Here is a 24,516-nt window from a genome sequence, read left to right as displayed (position 1 = left end):
GCACCTTGATCTTGTCACCGGTTCACCAGCGGTCCTTCTTTGAACCACTTTTGGTAGGTACTAACCACTGCATATCGGGACACCTCACAAGATCTACTGCTTTGGAGATGCTCTGACCCAGTTGTTTAGCCATCACAATTTGACCCTTCTCAAAAGCACTCAGATCCTTACGCTTGCCCATTTATCCTGCTTCTTGCTTCCAATACATCAACTTCAAGAACTGACTCTTCACGTGCTGCCTAATATATCCCACCCCCTGTCAGGTGTCATTGTAACAAGATAATCAATGTTATTCACTTAATTTTTCAGTGGTTTTAATGTTGTGGTTGATCAGTGTTTATGCAAAAATATGTATACAGATATGCCTGGTAACTTTATTGCTCCTTTTGTAGAAAAGGGACTGAACACGTAGAGACAAATCAATCTATTGTACATCATTCCCTTGTGATAAGTGCTAGGATAATGCATTCAGAATGCAGCAAGTGAGCCTGGCGAGTATAGTGAGACGGTAAGAAACCTGCCCTGTAGTAGCAGAATATTGCTCTAGTCATAGAGTAGTGACCAGATCCACATAGTCAAATGTCAGCTCATCAGCATTCATTATAAACAATATCTAAATATAAGGAAATCGCAAGTCACCTTGATGTTCAGTGTCCTGTATATAGACTTACATAACTTGATGGCTGGTAATATATTTATAATGCATATTACCTCAGACATTTTTATTCAGTATGAATATAACCCTTCATTATAACATCTGCACTTACCTGTATGGCTCCGAGGTTTTCTACCAGTTGTTCTGGATTAGAGGACCCTAACAGGACAGAACTCACTCCCTCATTCCGCAGACACCAAGCTACAAGACAGAGGCATCACAGATGTCAGCAGGACTGTATGTATAGAGCATAATACAGGTGCAACAGGCCACTGACATGTTCTAGACTTCCTACACTGACTCCATGCCAATATATGGGGGGGGTATTCAATTGGCCGCAAGGTGCCACAATATGTCCACAGAGACACATCGCAGGAGAGTTTTTACTCAAAACTACCTATGGGAAGCAACGGAAAATGAGCGGAGATTCTGTACGGCATTGTGCGCAGCCAGACATCGAGGCAATGTCCGGCGGCCCATTGCAGCAATTGAATTCCCTCCATGGTGGTACTATTTCTGTTGCCATTGAGCTACATTAAGTTTCTTATGTTACTTTGAAAAGGAAGCTTCAAGTCACAGTGGTTATGATTATGAGAGGGACGAACCTTTCTAAGAATAAGACAGTGGGACCTATTTATCAATCTTGCAACAATTTATCATTAACAATATTTGTTAAATAGGTGTATAGGACAAAGATGAGAAAAGGCCCTGTCGTGGGCAAAAAAAATCAGTTTTCTGCCGGCAATAGGGCTTTTGGCCATTTATTATATCAGCCTAAGTATCCAGAGCATAGGACTCATATAGATTGGACTGTTCACCCTGCTGGCAGGCGCATTGTGCTCCCAGAATTCTTTGTGCTTTTCCACAATAAAGGAGCCTTATTCTTTTCTAGATATTTTCTTTTTTATTTCTACTTAATGCAACAAGGTAAAATATAAGCATAAACATAATAGAATTAAACAATTAGTTTTAGTACAGTTTTAGTATGGTATATTAAAGATGTTATAAGCATATTGAAAGCCAAATCATCATTGTTTGGCATTAAACATTATAGATCCCATGAGGCAAAACACAAAATGAGTTTTTTAATATCCTATTCATGATATAATTATAAGATTATTAGAAATTTATTATTTGCATTAATATTGAGGAGAAACAGCATATAAATGTATTGTATACTCTGTTGTATTAAATGCTACCCAATCAAACTATTTATTAAGGTATCAGTAGTCAGACTGTGCTTCTTGCTAAGATCTGCTGTTATTGATAAGTATAAACTAGGGTTCCCCAGATGGGTATAAGTTCATAATTACTTGATACAAGTCGACTGGAATTTCCTACAGAGAACTTAACATGTTAAATAAATATTAGTATTTATAGTATAAAAGGCAGTAGAAGAATTTCATTTGCAAGTAATTTTATTATCAATTGATGAATATAGGCATTGTTCCTTTTTAAGTCTAGTGTGGAAATCTCCAATGTTTAATAGAATATGTTCTTATGATTAATGAGCCAATAGCCCTCAATAAAAAAATAAAGCTGGACAAAGCAGATTATCAGGGTTCTAAGGAAAGACAGTCAGAAGAAAGCTGCAGTAAGAAGAGAGATGAAAACGACATGTGCATTGATATATTAAATTACTCTATTTAAATCACTGTCAGTTTACATTTCAAAGAAGGAGCCTAGATTTCGATACTATGTTTGTGCACATATATTCTTACCTACGGCCAGCTGTGGCAAAGTGCACCCAAGACGTTCTGCAATTGGTACCAAGTCTTTCAGCTTAGTTTGCTGCTTGCGGCCCTCCTCGCTCAGTATTTTGTCCTTTAACCACTGGTAGCACTGACGACATGACACAAGCAGAAATAATGGGAAGAATAACAATAATAAAGTAAAATTAATTTCTAATATGAGATCATTTAGATAAAGATGTGTGTCTGTACTTTAATACTCCACTTTGTAAGGAACAGATCTAAAGTTTAAGACATGTGTTATACATTGATGAAGGATTTTTCATTCCCATCAGTGCTTCAACACTGTAACATATTGAGTATTGCATTCTATATAGAAAGGACCTGATATAACTAAAGTACAGCAAACAGTACAGTACACAGGCAAGTCATTTAAGAATGGGGACAAATGCAATGGTAGTCTATAGTATTTTACAAAACTATCAAAAATATTTGTATAAGAGAACACACATATATAAGAGAACACACATATATTGTTTTAATGCTCCTCAAAATCTGCTGGTTCTGTTTCACTCTTTATAGGCAAAACCCTTCTAAATCTGGGTACACACTACAGAAAATTTCTCCCGATGTGATACCTCTAGCGATTTTACCAATGACTGAAATTCCCGATCAGTGTGCCGATTCATGTGTACACACCTACATGTTTTACACAATTTACCTTCAGTTCTGCACACTTCATCTGTCATTACCATCTTCTGAGAAGATCGTGACTCTGTAAACTCTATGGAGATCCTGATTGTGAGTGTATACACACTGCAGAATTTGTTCCATCACTTACAGAGAGTTTTAGTCAGTTTATAAAATCAAATCAAACAATACAATGTGTTTAAGTATGATAAAACATGATCATGGGACTGTACACACTAATGCAATATTAGATCTAACGGTTGTTTATTTTGTGATTGGCACAATAATCGGGTTATAAACCTGTAGTGTGTACCCAGCTTTAGACTACTGCTAATAGAATGCGCACTCTCATCAGACATCTTCCAATCTATGTTTGTTTTTCCCCATCTGAAGTTGTCTGATTAGTGTCTGCATACAGACAGATGGATCGGTTAGAGGAAATTGGCAATTGTTTGTTTTTCCTCCCAAACTTATATAAAAAAATGTGAGCTGTAAAAGGTCTATTCACTACAGCTGCTGTGATGTGCCCTGCGTATTCAGAGGTTGGTAGCACTATGCCTATCATGGCATCATCCAGCCGGAAGAGGGTGAATTTTGAAATTATTTTCTGAATACACAAATGTTATTCTATAATATAAAAAAAGGAATTGGCTTCAGCCCTCACAAAGTTACATGAAACAAAAATGTATGCACTAATATGTGTATTAGTCAATACGGCATGATTATAAAATGCAGAGAAATAGCACAAGACATTTAAACAACTGAACTTTTAATTGCTAGGAAACTCTGGTTGTATATATATATATATATATATATATATATATATATCTAACATTGTAACAAACCTGTCTCTCCAGCTGTGCTAATTCATGCACATATGGCCCATTTGCTGTGCCCCATGGAGGTACCCATCTCCTTAGATGGGCACACCATGGTGGTTGCTTTGCTTGGGCATCATTCACTTGACTATTTAATCCCGTTCTGCCTGGGCTCCTCTATCTGAACAATAGATTCTGTATACTACTTGTTTGAGCTGCATATTGTATATATATTTATCCTGTCTTATCCTCAGTGTGCAGACCCGGCCTTTTCTGGCTGTGTTTGCCAGTCCTGAATTTATCTTGTTTCCTGACCACCCTTATTCAGCTGGCAAGTAAGACTAGCCCAGGGGCCGCAACCTGTAGTTTCCCCGGAGTGGAAGCCATCATTCTGCAGCTGAAAACTGTTGTACACATTATACTGCCCCTGGGTAGCCAACGCAAATAGCTAGAAGCATTATGGTTTCACCTCTTCACCCAATATCGTTCTATCTCTGATCAAGGTGAGTCTAGCACAACTGAGATTTACTGGGTACAGCATCAGGTTCCTTACCTAGCGCCCCTGATTGTTACCAGCATAAGAACGAAAAATCAATCGAATTGCAAACTGCACATCCTTGACTGTGTAGACCATTTTGAAGGCAGTCAATAAGGCTTTGTAAAGAGCAATCCAAGTGCATGGCTTAGTTATCTGAGTTGGTATATTGCAAATAGTGCTAAAATGCCTTATGATGCATGATTACACTTGGCCTAATTCAAGCCTGTGTGCCTGTTACATTACTGCTATGAGTACCTTTATGGACGCCCGCGTGCTTTCTGGAACTCCATTCTCATATTTCCCTGAGATAATTCCACAAGCTAGTGGAGACCACGTTACTGCACCAACTCCTGGGAAACAAACCATATGACAGTTCAGTGTTTTTTATAGTCTATCATTCTGTGACATGTTAATGCAATAATGTAACACAAAATCAGGATCCTCATGAGGGGGTTGTACATATTCATTAAGTACACGCTTTCACGCCAAATCATAAGGACAAAATACAACAGACACTTAAAGCCCGAAGGGGCAGATTCAGTTCAGCGCATGGTGCGCTGCACATCGTCTCCATGTTCAGAAGCTCATATTACCGGCTATTATGGTAAGAAATCTCCAGTTATTTGTCAGTGCATGTCTGTGGGATGTGAGGGAAAATGAGCAGAGATTTCTGTAAGTGTCTCCAGGACAGTCGGTGGAGACATATCATGTGTGCTGAAAAAGGAGTGTAGACTTCTAATCATAATAGCCGTTATTATGTGCATGGAGGCGATGTCCACCCGCACCTTGCGTGGAATTAAATTCAGCCCCTTTAGACCTAATTTAAGGTTGAATTTTTTGTATTCATACAAGCAAATATATATCTGTACACTGGCATTTCCACTTCTGTATTTTGAGTGGCATCTTAAAATATAGATGTGTTTGTAGCAAAGATGTAACGACAATCATGAACTCTAGAACTGCACATCCTTACTGTACCTCATTTGCCCATTACCACCCCCTGATCTGTAAGCACAATTGGCTGCATATGTAAGAAATGGATGCAAGTTGTGCGCATGAAAGGTGCATCAGTTTCGCACCCTTATATTGGGCACAGAAGCTTACCTGCAAACATTAAATCAAGTCATTGTCGAACTAAAACCAGAAGGTTCCCAACCTGCATTTTGATCACAATTTGATCTTTCTTCGTGATAATGCAAGTTTCTAAATTGTCTAGGAATTTATATTAACTTTAAATTAGTCAATCTGTGCTAACATGTTCAATGAAAGTTAGGACTTAGGTCCCAAACATAAATAAAACTGGTATAAAAATAATAACTAATGGCGAGGTGATACATCATTTTCTAGCACCATCACTTTTGTTATTGTTTCTCAGCCTAAAAAAGATTTTCTCATTCCACCCACTTTTGAGAGAATCATGTTCCAGCATTGACCAAGACTGTAGATACACATCTCCTGGGTCCTAACCGTAACCTCATATGATCTGGTTTCTATCTCCCCCAGGCTCCCCTGATATCTATAGATGATTAAAATGTGATATTCAGTTGTTTTACAACAGCACATTGTGAGTGGCTGTAGAGAAAGCCGAAACCTGGGAGCTCTATTAAGTGCTGAACATTTAGTTGTAGCAGTAAGCACCCTAACATGGTCAGTAGACTCCAAGCTAAACCATATTTGTCTAGAAAGAGGTGGGATGAAGAACTATATTTTATCAAGGTGGATGAATATTTTACTTTGTAAATAACAGATTTACCTATCTTGTGGTACAGCTCAGGCAGCTGGATCTCCACCTTCTCTCTTTGAAAGAGATGATATTCTGCTTGCTCACACACTGGAGGGATCATGTTGAACTGTCTTGCTACAGAGTACGCTTCCTAAAATAAAGCAATTAGATAAAATAAAAAAAATATGTACTTACTGTATGCAGTTATACATAGAGTTATGTGTAGATATCAGTAAGTCTCCATATGCCAGCGGATCCCAAACTTTCTCAGTTCAAAGCACCCTTTGGGTCTCCATCATTTTTTAAAGGCACCCCTAAGCCAAAATAATGTAGTCCCCCGCCTTGCTTACCCAGCTTACCACCAGCCTTGGCTGCAGCGCCCCCTGTGATATTGCCACAGCACCACTATGAGATCACCACAGCACCCCTATGAGATTGCGACGGCACCCCTGTAAGATTGCTGCGGCACCCCTGTAAGATTGCTGCGGCACTCCTGTGAGATCGCCACAGCACCCCTATGAGATCGCCACGGCACCCCTGTAAGATTGCTGCGGCACTCCTGTGAGATTGCTGCAGCACTCCTGTGAAATTGCTGCAGCACTCCTGTGAGATTGCTGCGGCACCCCTATGAGATCCCCGCAGCACCCCCTGTGAGATCGCCACAGCACCCCTATGAGATCGCCACGGCACTCCTGTGAGATTGCTGCAGCACTCCTGTGAGATTGCTGCGGCACCCCTATGAGATCCCCGCAGCACCCCTATGAGATCGCCACGGCACCCCTGTAAGATTGCGACGGCACCCCTGTAAGATTGCTGCGGCACCCCTGTAAGATTGCTGCGGCACTCCTGTGAGATCGCCACAGCACCCCTATGAGATCGCCACGGCACCCCTGTAAGATTGCTGCGGCACTCCTGTGAGATTGCTGCAGCACTCCTGTGAGATTGCTGCAGCACTCCTGTGAGATTGCTGCGGCACCCCGATGAGATCCCCGTAGCACCCCCTGTGAGATCGCCACAGCACCCCTATGAGATCGCCACGGCACTCCTGTGAGATTGCTGCAGCACTCCTGTGAGATTGCTGCGGCACCCCTATGAGATCCCCGCAGCACCCCTATGAGATCGCCACGGCACCCCTGTAAGATTGCTGCGGCACCCCTGTAAGATTGCTGCGGCACCCCTGTAAGATTGCTGCGGCACTCCTGTGAGATTGCTGCAGCACTCCTGTGAGATTGCTGCGGCACCCCTATGAGATCCCCGCAGCACCCCCTGTGAGATCGCCACGGCACCCCTGTAAGATTGCTGCGGCACCCCTGTAAGATTGCTGCGGCACTCCTGTGAGATCGCCACAGCACCCCTATGAGATCGCCACGGCACCCCTGTAAGATTGCTGCGGCACTCCTGTGAGATTGCTGCGGCACCCCTATGAGATCACCGCAGCACCCCTATGAGATCACCACGGCACCCCTGTAAGATTGCTGCGGCACTTCTATGAGATCCCCGCAGCACCCCCTGTGAGATCGCCACGGCACCCCTGTAAGATTGCTGCGGCACTCCTGTGAGATTGCTGCAGCACTCCTGTGAGATTGCTGCGGCACCCCTATGAGATCACCGCAGCACCCCTATGAGATCGCCACGGCACCCCTGTAAGATTGCTGCGGCACCCCTGTAAGATTGCTGCGGCACCCCTATGAGATCCCCGCAGCACCCCTGTAAGATTGCTGCGGCACTCCTGTGAGATCGCCACAGCACCCCTATGAGATCGCCACGGCACCCCTGTAAGATTGCTGCGGCACCCCTGTGAGATTGCTGCGGCACCCCTATGAGATCCCCGCAGCACCCCTGTAAGATTGCTGCGGCACTCCTGTGAGATCGCCACAGCACCCCTATGAGATCGCCACGGCACCCCTGTAAGATCGCCACGGCACCCCTGTAAGATTGCTGCGGCACTCCTGTGAGATTGCTGCGGCACCCCTATGAGATCCCCGCAGCACCCCCTGTGAGATCGCCACGGCACCCCTGTAAGATTGCTGCGGCACTCCTGTGAGATTGCTGCAGCACTCCTGTGAGATTGCTGTGGCACCCCTATGAGATCCCCGCAGCACCCCCTGTGAGATCGCCACAGCACCCCTATGAGATCGCCACGGCACTCCTGTGAGATTGCTGCAGCACTCCTGTGAGATTGCTGCGGCACCCCTATGAGATCCCCGCAGCACCCCTATGAGATCGCCACGGCACCCCTGTAAGATTGCTGCGGCACCCCTGTAAGATTGCTGCGGCACCCCTGTAAGATTGCTGCGGCACTCCTGTGAGATTGCTGCAGCACCCCTATGAGATCGCCACGGCACCCCTGTAAGATTGCCGCGGCACCCCTGTAAGATTGCCGCGGCACCCCTGTAAGATTGCTGCGGCACTCCTGTGAGATTGCTGCAGCACTCCTGTGAGATTGCTGCGGCACCCCTATGAGATGCCCGCAGCACCCCCTGTGAGATCGCCACAGCACCCCCTGTGAGATCGCCACAGCACCCCTATGAGATCGCCACGGCACTCCTGTGAGATTGCTGCGGCACTCCTGTGAGATTGCTGCGGCACCCCTATGAGATCCCCGCAGCACCCCTATGAGATCGCCACGGCACCCCTGTAAGATTGCTGCGGCACCCCTGTAAGATTGCTGCGGCACCCCTGTGAGATCGCTGCGGCACTCCTGTGAGATTGCTGCAGCACTCCTGTGAGATCGCCGCAGCACCCCCTGTGAGATCGATGCGGCGTACAGTTTGGGAATCACTGCCATATGCATATATCTGAGCACTAGTGTCAGTTTCCCAGCTAAACCTTTAGCTAACTTCTGCTCCGAGGTTCATTTACTAAACTGATGTGTCCTAATAAATATAACCCATTGTGTGAACTGTAGTTTGATTCAGAGCACAATGTACAATAGAAACATTTGTTAGTGGTAATTCCTATGCAAATAATACCATGTTGGATATGTGTTATCCAGTATATTTGAATGTTAAAAGTACAGAGTATGTAAGTACTAAGGAGCTGGTGTGTCCTTGGAACGTCAATCCATGCTCCCTCTGTTACTAATAAGATTAGTTTTGCTGTGTCATATTTATAGCACTATATACTTTTCTGATGTATTCCTCTTCCATGTTACTCTGCACTACAGATTAGTACACTCTGTCTTAGTGTGGTTACATAATACGGTCTGTGTATACTGTACCATAATCTCCATTGCACTCCAGCGCGATGTTCCCCAGTACATTGCCATCCCTTGATTAATTACATAGGACATCGCCCTGACAATTTCTAGGTAAAAAAGATCAAATGAACTTAAATTAGAGCAAATACATTTTAAGAACATAGGGGCTCACTTAGAATTGGATAGTCGTCTGCTTGTTGAGTAATATTCACATTTTCCAGCAAGAATACATCCGTATACATTCACATGTAGACATGACATACCATTGGTTTACAACTCCTTATGCCTGTAGAGGAGGAACATGGGCAGGAGGGGGCAGCAAGCATAGGCTTAGTACAGTAATGGTGTGTTCACGTAACTGTGACACAATAAGACGTGACCCATCCACAGGTACGCCTTTTAGGCAGGGGCAGACTGGACCAGGGGGCAGGGGGGCAGCGGGCACCCGGGCCGCTCAGTCTAACGGCTGTTCAGGCCGACCGCCTCCCCCCGTCCCCCGCCGTGGATGCAATATTTTCTTTTATATTACCGGCGGCCGCATCACATGACATGTGATGCAGCTGCCTGTGCACCCCCCGGGCTGATGCCTCCCAGCCCGCGCCTGCTTTTAGGAGTTGTGTCCTGTTATTAGAGGACTGGTGCAAAAATAGGTAATGATGATGACTATCAGCAGCACTGTCTAACTGTTTCCGATTGGTTTATTGTGTATTGACTGTTCCATGGAACAAGCGACTTTTGCATTACATTATTATATTGTGTACAAATGTGACTTTAGTATTTACTACTAACACTGTCGAGCCACAACTCTATGTTTTCCCTACGCCATGAGAGATGCATCTGGCTCAACATGTGTGCATAAATACACTAACATGCATCTTTTCTGTAAATATGTTCTGCATGCATATGTGTCCACTTCTACATAAGCCCCAAAATGTATAGCAGTGATAATAAACATGACATTTTTCAGGTGCATCACAAGTGGTCCTTCTGCCCATAAGGGGGCTGATTCATTATGGAAAGTTAAGTAAAAGTAAGTAAGTAAGGCAAAACCATGTTGCATTGGAGGGGGAGGTAAATTTTAAATTTAATGACAGATTTACATTTAGGGTAGGGCATGTTCTATATCCACTTTAAATTTCAGTTTACAAATAAGCCATCAAGCATGTGTGTGCTACATGAAAAAACAGACAGTATTTTCCTTATATGCAAAATAATAAACTAATTTGCACCCCTTGTATTGCAACACGGTTTTGTCTAGGAAACTTGAGTAAGAAAACTTACTCAATTTTTTGCTTAACTCTCCTTAATGAATCAGGGCCCAATATCTTTGCAAAGAGAGATTCCCTTATTAGATAAAAGCACTTTTAGCATAAAGTATTCATGCTGCTTCAAGAGTAGGATGACTTATAGCTGGCTATTTGGTAAGAAGACAACAGCATTTAATCATGGACATACCTTCTACACACTGTATGAAGAAGACTGAAGATATTAAGACCTCTGCTGGCTGCATGTTGCCCCTTGCAGTTGTATATTATGTATGAATTATGTCACTGACCTACAAACAGTCCAACAAGTTTGAAGTATGAACTTCATTGCATGTCCCACACAAAACATAACAGTTGGCAGTATAATCTGTGGTGTTTTTGCATTGATTGTCTACAGAAGATAGGAATTTGAGGGGAGCTGTGCAGGATTGACGATCTAACTCCAGGTTACAAAAATGTTTAAAACATCATTGAAAGTCTAGTTTTAGAGAAGCCTATTTGTGAATTGGCCTGGTTCCATTACATATAGACAAATAAATCCACTGGCAACAGGTTGGTTTGGCCTGTGTACGTTCTGTTACAAAGATTGGCTACATTATTTTTATTATTAACACTAATTCCACAGTAGTGTGTTGAGCCTTGTGTATAAAGTACCATTATAATGTGTGTGTATTTTCTGACCACAGATTGTTCTAAGCTATGCCCCACACGCTTGTATTGTAAAAACAAATCACAACTACAACTGAAGTGGTGAAATGAATTACATAGCTATCTTTGTATCTAACATAGTTTATTCCCACTTCTGGTACTGGGAAAACTGTACCATATTTCACCTATGGAATTTAGTCTTCATACATTTTAGCTCTCATGTTATTATCACAAAATGCTATTAAGAATAAATCCTACTGTCTGAAATATTTTCAGCTGTGAGAAAGCCAAGCTAAATAGAGAACAACAACTAGACATTCAGTCATCTGCAGTAAAACATATTGGCCTTTCACAGTCTGTCTATATTTATTTATTAGTTTTGGTGAAAAAAACCAAATCAATTATTTCCTTGGCCCTATCTTTGCTGACTTGCACCCACAGGGTTGCACAAGGAATGAGCAATTCATTTTGCAGCTTTGGAAATCATTAGTTACTATTTTAAACACAAGGGGGCAGTGTTTCACAGATACAACCATTCATGGTTTCATGCAACAATTTCTATCATCTGGATGTATATAATTTCAGGACACGTTTATTTTTATTTAGTGTGGTTAATGTGGGAATTCAGGGAAATATACTGATATTTTTTATTCTTGTTAGAAAATATGCTGTATTTACCAATAAAATGAACGTTCATTAAATCACACCTGCCATAAGTGCCTGCGGTCATTTGTATATGTTTAAAAGTGTCTTTGAAGTTAAAATGTTCTTTTTAGTATTTAGTATTTAACCAACTTATTACAAAGATTTTTTGTATTTCCTGACCTTCCTCCTGGGACTAATGTTGAACGTCATCGGAGTGCAAGGCCACAGGTGTGACATTTACATTTGGTGTGTCACTATTAAAGCAATATTTACATTTTCACAATACATTTTTACTTACCTGCCGCTTCCTATTAGTGGAGCCCCAGGAACGACTGAAACTGGTTCCCTTGGGGCTCCGCTGTTTCTGTACTATAGCAACTGCAAATCATGTTTGCTTACCAATATAACATGGGTGTAGAATGGGGTGTGAGGAAGCAGTGGCATAGCATGGGCGTACTATGTGCTCCGAGGGCTAGAAGGACTGTGAGGCCCCAGCAGGTGCGGCAGGGGCCATCAGGGTCAATGCCCCCCTAGAATGTAACTCATCCATACTCTACAGGTGCTTTTTTTATTGTCTTCTTTCACCTCCTTCTGCCCCTTAAAGGTTGCAGCATTGTTATGTCATGTCTGCTACACTTGAATATGCAGATGGAGGTAAAGAAGAGAAAAAAAAAGAAAATAAATGGGCCTGGATAGTGCCACAGGGAAGGAGTCAGTAAGGAAAGTAATGGTGAGGCAGAAATGAGGCTGGGGGAGAGAAGGAGTTGAGGGAACCGAGAGAAAATAAAGATCCAAGGGGACAGGGACTAGCCTGGCTTGGAGGTATCTGCCCGCAGGCTGGTCCCATAGTGGGCTACCTTAGGCTGGGTCACTGGGCTACCTACATTTTTTTGCTCTGGTTGAGCCTCACTCCTTGTGATAAAATTTGCCAACCTTAGAATTTGCCAGAATTAAATCAGTGGGGGGATGGGGCATGCTCTGGGTGCCATGGATCCTTGCTACAACCTTGAGTGGGAGGACCAATAAGAATGTGCAATCTCTGGGGTTTTACCATCTTACTGGTCCGCGCACTTACACACCTCTCCGCAGGGTCACACAGCACCCAGCTTTCAGCCAGACTGTGAGACCAACGATTCAGTTCTTGTAGTTGGGTAGGGTGATTTTTTTCAGCCTATCCTGTTGAGCATTAAGAGAGAATTTTTTTCCCCCTCTAGTCACAGCAATAGAAACCTCCTGTTGAAACGGTGCTTCAAGTAGTTGTCATTGGACCTGAAGCATTTTTGTGTACCTGTCCCTCATTCAATAATTTTATTTCAATTTTCTGTTAATAAATCTCATTAAAAACAAACATTTAATTGTGTTGTTTGTTTTGTTTAAAAAAAAACAGTTTTCTAAATGTACCCAATTGTGTGGTGAAAATCAGTTCACAGCCTGTGCTCACAAAGACCCGTAACAAGATATTCCTATCCCTTAATTCATAATACAGTAACCTGATTTTTAAACATTGTGTTTCACCTGTTCTGCTGCCTTCAATAAAGGTTAACTGCTTTTACACTGCACAGAAACTTTGTTACAACTAACAGTAGTGTTGGTTGTCTGCCAAGTTCTTTTATGATAAAGAAACAAGGACATGTAAGTAAAGCTGGGTATACACTGATGTAATTATCAGATATTGTACCAGTGTGCACGCTCCCACGATCATGCTTTATCTTGCCAAAACACATCGCATCTGTTGATTTGGTTTTAAAAACTTCAGGCTGATAAATTCATACACATGCTCTTTTTCATGTATGTTCTGTATTCTGGAACTCATCATAGTATAAGTCCCATTTATTTTCTACGCACTTTTCCTCACTGGACTTTCTGTTACTAGAGGACAAATAACAAACTCTTCTCATTAGTTTTTTTTGGTATTCAATATTGATAGTAATGATATAAATAATACATTAATCTGTAATTAACAAAACATAGTCTCACACACGGGAGTCGTACATTACCTTTGTATAAATTACCAGACCACATCAGGAGACAAGAGCACCGATGTACAATGTTTAGGTAGTTGGTGAACGTATAGCTGGCTAGTTAATTACATAGAAGTGGTAAAGCACACTTTAGTAACACAGTTTGAATAATTAATAGAATAGGTGTTTTGACCTTAAAAATAAAATAAAAATGCAAAGTTCCCCTCATTGGTCTGAAGTTCCAAACCCAACTACAACATTGAAGCCAATGATTTAATGGAACTAGAACTAGAGATACAATCTATTAAAGAAACCAGCAGCATTGACAATCTGATGTTCAGTCAGTAAAACCTTGCACAGAGGACTTTTCTAAACATTTTCAAGTTTTAACAGTATCATGTCCAGATCTCTCAGCTTAGAGCAGTGCTAATGCATAAATTAGCAGAAATACACTAAGGGGTATATTTACTAAGCTGCGGGTTTGAAAAAGTGGGGATGTTGCCTATAGCAACCAACCAGATTCTAGCTTTCAATTCTTTAGTACCTTCTACAAAATGATAGCTAGAATCTGATTGGTTGCTATAGGCAACATCCCCACTTTTTCAAACCCGCAGTTTAGTAAATATACCCCTAAATCTCTACTTGTACTATACAGCGGTCAGTGCAGTGTTCCACAGTTCTAAAGGTTAGCTATTTTATAATTGACCATTACAGAATAATACTGTTCTGGAAAAAATAATAGTAACAAAAGTACAAGTAAAAAAATATTAAAATCTATGGTACACATTGTTTCATAATGAAGCAACTTAATAGTATGATACATTGTCGTATTAGGAACTATATAAAAAAATGTTTTATATTGTGTAAAAGATAGCCACGCTGTCTTACATTTCCCCCAGGATATAATTCTCTGCTCCAGAATTTAGAACTGGGTTTCTGACTGACTTAATCTGGGTGAAGTTCATGCTTTGATGTAAAACGCTTTTATTACATGAATTAATTATTTGAGCCCAGGTTAATTCATTTAGAAAGTGAGAGGTAAGTATGTGAGCAGACAAATGTCTTCTGGATAAAACCAATCAAAGTGACATTGTTTGTGTATTCATCTAAAAATGTTCCTGGTCAATGACTTAAATGATAAATAAAATACCCAGATAGCTGTAATGTATGTCCATTATGAAACAAGAAAATTATCATAGTAAATGGCACAATTAACATAAAAAATTACAGTAATTTAGTTGTTTAACCTATAAAAAAATGAATATTCTTAAAGAGTAAAGCTGGTTACACACCTATGCAGCCTTACTTCAGATGCGATTTATGTAACGATTTCACCCACAATTGAAAGTTCTGATGAGCATGGCGATTCATGTGTACACACCTACAATGTGCCTTTAGATCTCTGATCTTCATTTCTCTTACGCATCTGCTGAAATGAGTGTGACTCTACAGATATCTGCCTACACTGCTGGTCGTGATTGTGTAAACTAGTGTTGGCTAACCTTTGACACTCCAGGTGTTGTGAAACTACAACTCCCAGCATGCTTTGCCAATATATAGCAGCTTTTTGCTGGACGGTATGCTGGAACTTGTAGTTTCACAACACCTGGAGTGTCACAGGTTAGCCCACACTGGTGTAAACACTTACACATTTTACCGGCATTGTTCCATCGTTGATCATTATTTTTAGAAAGTTTATAAAAGCCAGATTAGACAGCAATATGAGGTTGCCCACTTTTAGAAATCCCTCTTTAATATTTCATCCCCTCCCATCCGCAGTGGAAAATGTGAGTTCTACCAGCCATGCATAGCTCTTCATTCATTGTTTATTGATATAGCTTTGTTGGTATGAGGAGACAGACTCACCAAGTGCCAACAGCCGGCTCTCAGCTTCAGGTGACAGGGTGAACCCCAGAGGGGACCTCTCCCCATTTGCTAGACAGAGTGGGGAGTATATTATATTAAGGAAGGTGTTGGACAACTGTTGTAAAAGTACATTCTGTTGCCACTGAGAACAATAGCTGGGGTCTTTGCTGTAGTTTTACTGCTTAAATCATAAAAAGGTTGAACACTTCTCAATTTTTAAAATAATCAAATTGAATCACTAAATATTTGTCTTAAAAAGATGCACACACAAATGTTCAGCCACAAATGATAAAACAGTGTTATATTATATAAACCAATACATAACAATAAACACTGCAAACCAGGAAAACGTACAAAGACTGATAGATGACAACATGACTGCTAAGTTGTGTTGTATGTGCTGCAATCTTATTCCCAGCTACATAAACTGACTGGAAATATGCTATCCAGAAAACTAACTGTAACAAAAAGTACTCTAACACTGTTCTGGTGAGTTCCTCTAACTTGTTTGCTCATCCATATATTAAGATAAATTCTTTATTGATGTGCTAACTACAAGTGATTATTCTTTCTATGTTGTTAGTAGGGACCTTGTTAAGTGTAATATGTACCCTCTTAAAGTATACCTATCGAGTACACACAGAGAAGGCAGCCATTTTGGGGGGGGCTAACCAATATTTGTAATATTGCATCCTATCAATTCACTATCAACAAATGACATCACTGAGTAATGCCTCAGGTAACATTAGTAAGGCATCTAGTTGTATCACTAGTTCTTGTTAATGGGGAGCACTACCCTCCATCTCCTACTGTTGTGTAATTATCCTCGATGGTCTAGTGACGACAGGAAGTGGGGCAGCCTCCAGACGTTCGCATGGTGCGACTGCACATGCGCGGAACGGAAGTACGGTTTTACCGCCATTCTTTCAGTGACCGTTATCAGAAGAAAAACATGCCAGTGTCCACAAATATTAATATTTACCTGTTTAGCCGCATTCAAAGTGTTACCTGATGCTCTAAATATAAAACGGAGCCTGCCCACAATGTATGTTCAACATCTGTTTATATGTGATCTGCATTAGACTGTATATACTGTATTGGGAAAAGCACGCAAACTAAAAACTCCTCACACAGGTTTTGCTCAACCACTTTGCTGTTTATTCTCTTGTCAGGATGGATCATACAGCTTCTGCAGTGGTTTCAGCAGTCACACCAAAATCACACCAAAAATACTCAAAATATTTACAAAGTCCTACAGCCCTAATAACTAACTGTACAGTTAGTTCCCTAACTCGACACTGGACACTTGTTGGCACTAGCTGCACCACTCACAGCACAAGCTCGGCTATTTAAGCTTCCTTCCAAAGCTGTGCAATAGCTTTTTACTTCATTTGTGTGTGTGTGTGTGTGTGTTTATGTGTGTGTGTGTGTGTGTGTGTGTTTAATCCTGTCTGAATCCTCAGCCTGCAGGTTCTCAAGGAAACTACTAGTCTGTCCTATACTAGTATGTGGCAAACTGCCTTCATTGCCACAATATATCTACTATATAAAAGCCTAGTGACGTGTGTCTGTGTTTGAAAAAAAACAAACAAGCTGCAGCGCCACCTGCTGGGCGAAGTTATACACTGACCTACTAAATTCTTAGTGTGTGTGGAAAAAAAACCTCAGAAAGGGCTGAAATTTGCTGCAGCGCCACCTGCTGGGCAGAGTTATACACTGACCTACTAAATTCTTAGTGTGTGTGGAAAAAAAAACTCAGAAAGAGCTGAAATTTGGTATACTAAGATGTTTTTAATTTGTTAATTTAATTTGTTAATTGTTAAAAGTGTTTATAAAGATTTTAAAAATATATATATATATATTTCTTGAAGGAGAAGTGACAGTTGGGAGTGGTTGGTGGTTGCCGGGGGTGACAGTGGGGAGTAGTTGGTGGTTGCCGGGGGTGACAGAGTGAGAGGAGTGTGATACTCAGGACCGCTGAGAGAGATCCCTGTGTCTGGATAGACATCTGGATAGATGTGGCGATAAAGATGAAGGATGAGGTGATGGAGAAAAATGATGAGGTGGTGACATGTGGACAAAACCACGTTAAAAAAGGGCGCTTGCGTCGGGAAGTAACGCTCTTCCCCTGAGGAGGCCTGGCCTAGCCCCAAATGCATGACAAGAACCTTTTTAACACCTTAAGTAGCTTGATTTGACTAGAATGCATGAGTATCATGCACGGGTTAACTTGTATATTATATATGTGCATTATTGCCTGCCTGACTGTGAGTACCTACATATAACATCTGTTCATGTATGGTCTGCATTTGACTGTATATATATATATATATATATATATATATATATATATATATATATATATATTATATGTGCATTACTGCCTGCCTGACAGGAATTACAACTGTGAGTACCTGCATATAACATCTGTTTATATGTGGTCTGCATTAGACTGTATATATATTTGCATTACTGCTTGCCTGACAGGAATTATAACTGTGAACACCTGCATATAACATCTGTTGCAGCTGTTCAAAATAAACTAACAAACTTGGTTACGATAAAAGCATCTTGTGGCTTAATATCCACCACCAACACCGCTGACACATATCACAGATATCAGCAAAGGCACTCTGTTCATAGGTAGTTCCACCAACAGTTCTTAGAGGCAGGGCCAGTACTAGTTCTGGTGGTGCCCTTGGTGGAGCCCATCATCCCTCGGAAATAGAGCTCCTTCTCTCAGACATTGTGTCCCCACCCTCGCTGCTTCCTTACTTAGCAAGAAAGAAATGAGGGCGGCATCCTCTACTCCTCAGAGTGGGAGTGTGGCGCTTGGCTGTGACATCATAGGTAAGTGCCACTCTCTCAGCCCATCATAGATATGGAGGAGCAGCAGCTGGCAGCTTCATAGATAAGAATCTGCCAGCAGCTTCCCTCCATGTCAGCTGCTGGTGCTTAACATGGGGACACCGCAGGGGCATTCAAACTGTGTCAGTTATTCAGTGTTTTATGTGCCTGCTAACCATTGGCACCTAGACAAACTACTTGGTTCACCTAATAGTAGGCCTGGCCCTGCCTAATGGATTGATAGGCTGAATATACACAATTGGTTGGTCAGCCCCCCAAAATTGTCTAACTCTGTTGTGCTAATAAGTAAACTTTAAAGGCTTAAGGGCTGCATCTGCTTTATAATTTGCTCACATGTGTTGTAATTATCCCCCCAAAAACCTGATATGGTTCTCACATTACAACATTCTGTACATAAGAAGACTCAGAAATGCAGGTGAGAATTATAATTCCTGTGTTCAATGTGTTATATTTTAGATTACTATACAAAATCCTACAATTCCTACACACCTGTCCTATTCCAGTGTTACCCACATATGGCCTATATCACCCGCCTGTTGTTTGCTCTCAAATAACCCTTATTTAAAGCAAACTATGGAACACAATGTATTGTTCCCACTGTTCTTGGTTTCCTGATCGCCTTATGTTTCCCACTGATTCTAGAGAGACTAACAGAGGAGGTGTCAGCTCTCACATGGTAGAAGGTAAGATATCCTTGTGAGAGCAGTGTTGTGTAGCTGTCATTCATGCATTACTAAGATCTGTGACCGAGGAGCTGAGCAGTGTTCTAAATCCTGTGCTTGAGCCCCGGCCAATTGATTGCTCTGGACATTTCTGTTATCATGTCAGTTCCGAACATCACAGCACAGCTTACTGTGAATGCCTAGGAGACCTAACAATCACTGTACTCACAGAGCATCACTCTGGGACTATGTAAAATGTGCTGATCATTTAAACTGATCCAGAGATTGTATCAATGGATTTGAGTTTTGTGATTTGTTTCCCAGATAATTCATTAAAACACTGATATCAATGTAGATCACTGATTCCAAAGATCCATTATTATTATTATTATTTTATTTGTTTAGTGCCAACATATTACACAGCACTCTCCAGATATTGATCATTCATACTAGTTCCTCGCCCAAGCTTCAAATTGTAGATTTATTTCGTCTAATTGTCTTGCATTATTATTATTATTATTATAATTAATAATATTAATAATAATAATAATTATTATTATTATTATAAATTATACATTAAAATAATTTATAAAACAAATAACAGTAACGTAAACTAAAGGAAGTATTTTACAACCACCCGGTTTGCAAAGATATACCCTATGGTATTGTAAACACAAATATATTTCCTACACAAGGGGTGGGTGGAGGGATTTGTGTACATCAACGTTTTTTGGTGTGATTTTTGGCAGATTTACCATCAACAAAGATATCAATGTCAATTTACTGAAAAATCATCACAAACCCCCACGTTTAAATGGGATCTGCTGCATTCACCATAATGATATATCTAATACAAAAAACAGAAAGCGTCGAATACATTAACCTGTAGTTACACAAAACTCAGATTGAACTGCTGATAAAAATGCCCCAAAAAAGAAATGGTTGTGACAGGCGAGCTAGCCGAAATCGCAGCTATCTTTCCTGTCATTCTGTTAACCCCCCCCCTCACCTTTCAGACCTGGCAGTGCTACTTAGCATTGGTCCAGGATCTCTAGGGAGGTCCACACACATATGTTTGGGCCTCCATACCTATAGATGTTACTCCTGGCTGGTGGGTAACGGGGTAAAAAAAATGTATGTCCTCTAAATAAACAAAACTGTTTTCTGTGCCACAATAAATTAAAAAAAATTAATGGGGCATATATACTAATTAAACTACTAAATGGGTAAATATTATTATATTATTATTTTAATTAATGAAAGGGGGCGCTATTAGTCTTTTAAATAAATGTGGATCTTCAACTGTACTTGAGAATGTCCCAAAGGAAATACAACTTTTAGGGGGTATTCAATTGTTGCTCCGGACGCCGCCGGAATAAGCGCGTTAAAACTATTACCATTTATACGGTAATTACTCGCTCAATTTCAGCTCGCAGCTCCCTGAGCACAGAGTCCTATACCACAGGGTTTCACAACTGTTATCCTGAAAGGTAGGCAGCTTCTGTAGACTGGTGGGAATATTACAGTTTTTGAAAATTTGAGTTTGAGCGGTGAGAGGACATCCAAGGTGACATTCTGTAGCACAGGCTAAAACATATAGTGAGATATATTGAGAGGTTAGTTCAATTTGGGTATAATCTGCATAGAGATTAGGCTAAAATTGAAAGGAGCTTATTGGTTTTCCAAGAGGAGTAGTATCGATAGAGAATAGTAAAAAGCCTAGCGTTGAACCATGTGGCACTCCAACTGATAGAGGTAGCGGATAGAAGGTGAAACCAAAGAAAGAAACACTATAGGAGCTATAGGATAAGTAGGATGAGAACCAGAATAGGACAGTGTCTTGAAGACCAGAGAAATGTAGTGTTTGTATGAGAAGAGAGTGATCAACAGTGTCAAATGAACCAGAGAGGTCCAGAAGAATTAGAAGTGAGAGTTATCAGTGATCAAATCACACCTGGTCCTTCTCCTATCACCAAAGCAGGACAGTTAAAGAATGGAAAACCGTTGCCTGGTCCGACTATTCTAGATTGCTGCTGCAACATACAGATAGTAAAGTCAGAATTTGGTGTAAACATGAATCCATGTATCCATACTGCTTTGTGTCAATGGTGGAAGCTGGTGGTGGTGTGGTGTGGGGAATGTTTAAATGCCACAGCCTACTTGAGTGTTGTTGCTGACTATATGTGCGGTTCTTTATGGCCATGGTCTACCCATTGTCTAATGGCTACTTCCAGCAGGATAACACACCATGGTCTTGTCATCTCAAGTTGATTCCACGAACATGACAATGAGTTTGGTGTACTACTATGGCCTCCACAGTATCTAGATCTCAATCCAATAGAACACCTTTGGGATGTGATGGAATGGGAGACTAGAGGCATGAATGTGCAGGGGACAAATCTGCAGCAACTGCATGATGATATTATGTCAACATAGACCAGAATCTCTAAGGAATGTTTTCACCACCTTGTTGTATCCATGCCACAAAGAATTCAGGTTGTTCGGGGAGCAAATGGGGGCCCTTCCCAGTATTAGAAAGGTGTACCTGCAGTCATGGCCAAAGGTTTTGAGAATGCGGAGCATGCTGTTGGGCTGTGACATCATAACCAAGTGCCACACTCCCAGCTCATTACAAGGTAAGTTCTCTCCTGGTGATTTGCCGGCTTTCTCGGGCGTCTGTTGAGGTATCCCTCTAATTCAGGAATCTCCCGTACATTCTGGGCGAGTAGACAACTACACTATATGGACAAAAGTATTTGGCCACACCTGTTAATTATTGAATTGAGGTGTTTCTATCAGACCCGTTGCCAGAGATCTATAAAATCAAGCCCCTAGCCATGCAGACTCAATTTGCAAACATTTGTGATACAAAATGGGACATTCTGAAGAGCTCAGTGACTTCAAGCATGGTACTGTGATAGGATGTCACCTTTGCAAAAAGATGGTTTGTGAAATTTCATCCCTGCTGGATATTCCACGGTCAACTGTAAGTGATGTTATTAAAAACTTGAAGTATTTGGGAACAACAGCAACTCATCCACGAAGTGGAATACCATGTAAAATCACAGACCAGAGTCAACAACTGCTAAGGCGCATGGTACGTAAAAGTCACCAACGCTCTGCTGATTCCATAGCTGAAGAGTTCTGCACTTCCACTGGCATTAATGTAAGCACAAAAACTGTGCGGTGAGAACTTAATGGAATGGGTTTCCATGGCCGAGCAGCTGCATGCAAGCCCTTATATCACCAAGACCAATGCCAAGCGTCGGATGGAGTGGTGTAAAGCACACCAGCACTGGACTGTGGAGCAGTGGAAACGTGTTCTGTGGAGTGACGAATCACGCTTCTCTGTTTGGCAGTCAGATGGGTGAGTGTGGGTTTGGCAGATGCCGGAAGACTGTTACATGCATGACTGCATTATGCCAAATGTGAAGTTTGGTGGAGGAGGGATAATGGTATGGGGCAGTTTTTCAGGGTTTAGGCTAAGCCCCTTATCTCCAGTGAAGGACAATTTTAATGCTTCAGCATACCAAGTAATTTTAGACAATGCTATGCTTCCAACTTTGTGGCAACAGTTTGGGGAAGTCCCATTTCTATTCCAACATGGCTGTGCCTCAGTGCACAAAGCAAGGACTACAAAGACGTGGTTTGATGAGTTCGGTGTGGAAGTACTTGACTAGCCCGCACAGAGCCCTGACCTCAACCCCATCGAACACCTGTGGGATGAACAGGAACGGAGATTGCAGGCCAGGCCTTCTCGTCCAACATCAGTGCCTGGCCTCATAAATGCTCTACAGAATGAATGTGAACAAATTCCCACAGAAACACTCCAACATCTTGTGGTAAGACTTCCAAGAAGAGTGGAAGCTGTTATCGCTGCAAAATGGGGACCAACTCCATATTAAAGTATATGTATTTGAATACAATGACAATCACAACCCTGACAACAAAAAGCACAACTTGATAACAAGGAAACTGGCCTTACCGACAGACATGTAATGGCGACTGCTTAAAAAAATCAGACTTCAAAGGTTGGCGACGAATGAACATCCCATCGAGCCATAATGACGTCAGTTTGCAGGCCGACACTATGATTGCTGCTATTAAGGTGCTGATTTACAGTCCCTGTTGGTGTAATGGTCAAGCATCTGAATACTTTTGTCCATATAGTGTAGACGGAGTGCTACAATGAATAGTGCCAACGGCATAGCGTCACAAGATGCCGCTTCCTGTAACGTCCTGCTGCCTAGAAACGGGATGCGCATGCGCTGTGCAGCCAGTACAAGAACCGGACGAGACGCGTCTACGCGGGAGAGTGAGCAGAAGTATAATTATAGCTCAGGAAAGCAGTGTTTTAAAAAATATAAAGTTTATAGAACAAGGGGACATATTTTGAAATTGGAGGTAGGAAGACAAAAACATATCAAAAGGAAAACCGTTTATACAGAAAGAGTGAAAGATCTACGGAATAGTTCCCAATTTGTTGTTTATTTGTAATAGTATTAGCATATGTCTACATGTAAAAACATAAGCTTAAATGACCATGACATATATGTTAATGTTCGCTGTATGCTAATGTGAGCATGTGAACACAGGGCTATAGGGCTCCTCTGGTTATTACTAAATCCAAGGTCCCTCTTCTCTATGCTAACCCTGTGATGATGACCAAGATTTCCAGGAGAGAGTGGGAAACGCTCATTCACATGCAGGAGTAATATAATGGCTGTGTGAAGCACTTGTTATGGAGAGAGACTATTACATAGGAACGAGCAGCATGCCACATCACACAAGGATGTACCTGTACCACCCGGTGTGCAATGGCTGGTCATGGCATATATTTAATGGTGTGCTGCATGATTAAGCAAGTGTTATTCTTTTTTATTGCACTACATATAGTTCTTTGTATTCATCTTGGGACAAAGTACCATATACAAAAAAATATCTTATTGAATTGATACTCCAACAAAAACAGCTTCTGTTTAATGATCCTTGCTGGAAGAAAGAAAATAGAATGAAATAAGGGTCCTACACTGTATTATTGTTGGTGCTTGTTTCCAACACACAAATATTGTCCTATATATATGTGCAGCACAGAATTACACATTAGAAATGTACAGTTATGGTACCTGGCAAGTTAGAGTCTCTGGGAAATATTGAGATCACCATACACCCTCCACCATCAAATGTATGTCTACTTGTACATCATGGACCTGAGTCATTAAGGAGAGCAAAGCATAAAAAAGAAGTAACTTTGCACCTGGGCAAAACCATGTTTTATTGAAGGGGG

At 41.4% G+C, this 24,516-nt stretch overlaps 1 protein-coding gene across 3 annotated transcripts in view; it reads right to left on the bottom strand.

Moving 5' to 3' along the window:
- The window catches only part of KCNAB1 (potassium voltage-gated channel subfamily A regulatory beta subunit 1), a 267,571-nt gene that overhangs the window by 5,797 nt on the left and 237,258 nt on the right, over nucleotides 1-24,516 (bottom strand). For all 3 annotated transcript variants that reach the window (XM_075202037.1, XM_075202038.1, XM_075202039.1), the window contains exons 9-13: nucleotides 9,336-9,421; nucleotides 6,146-6,266; nucleotides 4,648-4,742; nucleotides 2,377-2,497; nucleotides 768-856 (exon numbers count right to left, since the gene is read on the bottom strand). In XM_075202037.1, coding sequence (XP_075058138.1) covers nucleotides 768-856; nucleotides 2,377-2,497; nucleotides 4,648-4,742; nucleotides 6,146-6,266; nucleotides 9,336-9,421 — 512 coding nt within the window. The remainder of the gene's footprint in view (nucleotides 1-767; nucleotides 857-2,376; nucleotides 2,498-4,647; nucleotides 4,743-6,145; nucleotides 6,267-9,335; nucleotides 9,422-24,516) is intronic.

Source organism: Mixophyes fleayi, chromosome 3, assembly GCF_038048845.1.
Source record: "Mixophyes fleayi isolate aMixFle1 chromosome 3, aMixFle1.hap1, whole genome shotgun sequence".
In the NCBI taxonomy this organism is placed as follows: Eukaryota; Metazoa; Chordata; class Amphibia; order Anura; family Limnodynastidae; genus Mixophyes; species Mixophyes fleayi.
The sequence above is the reverse complement of the archived record's forward strand: the minus strand, read 5'-3'. Positions and strand labels throughout refer to the sequence as shown.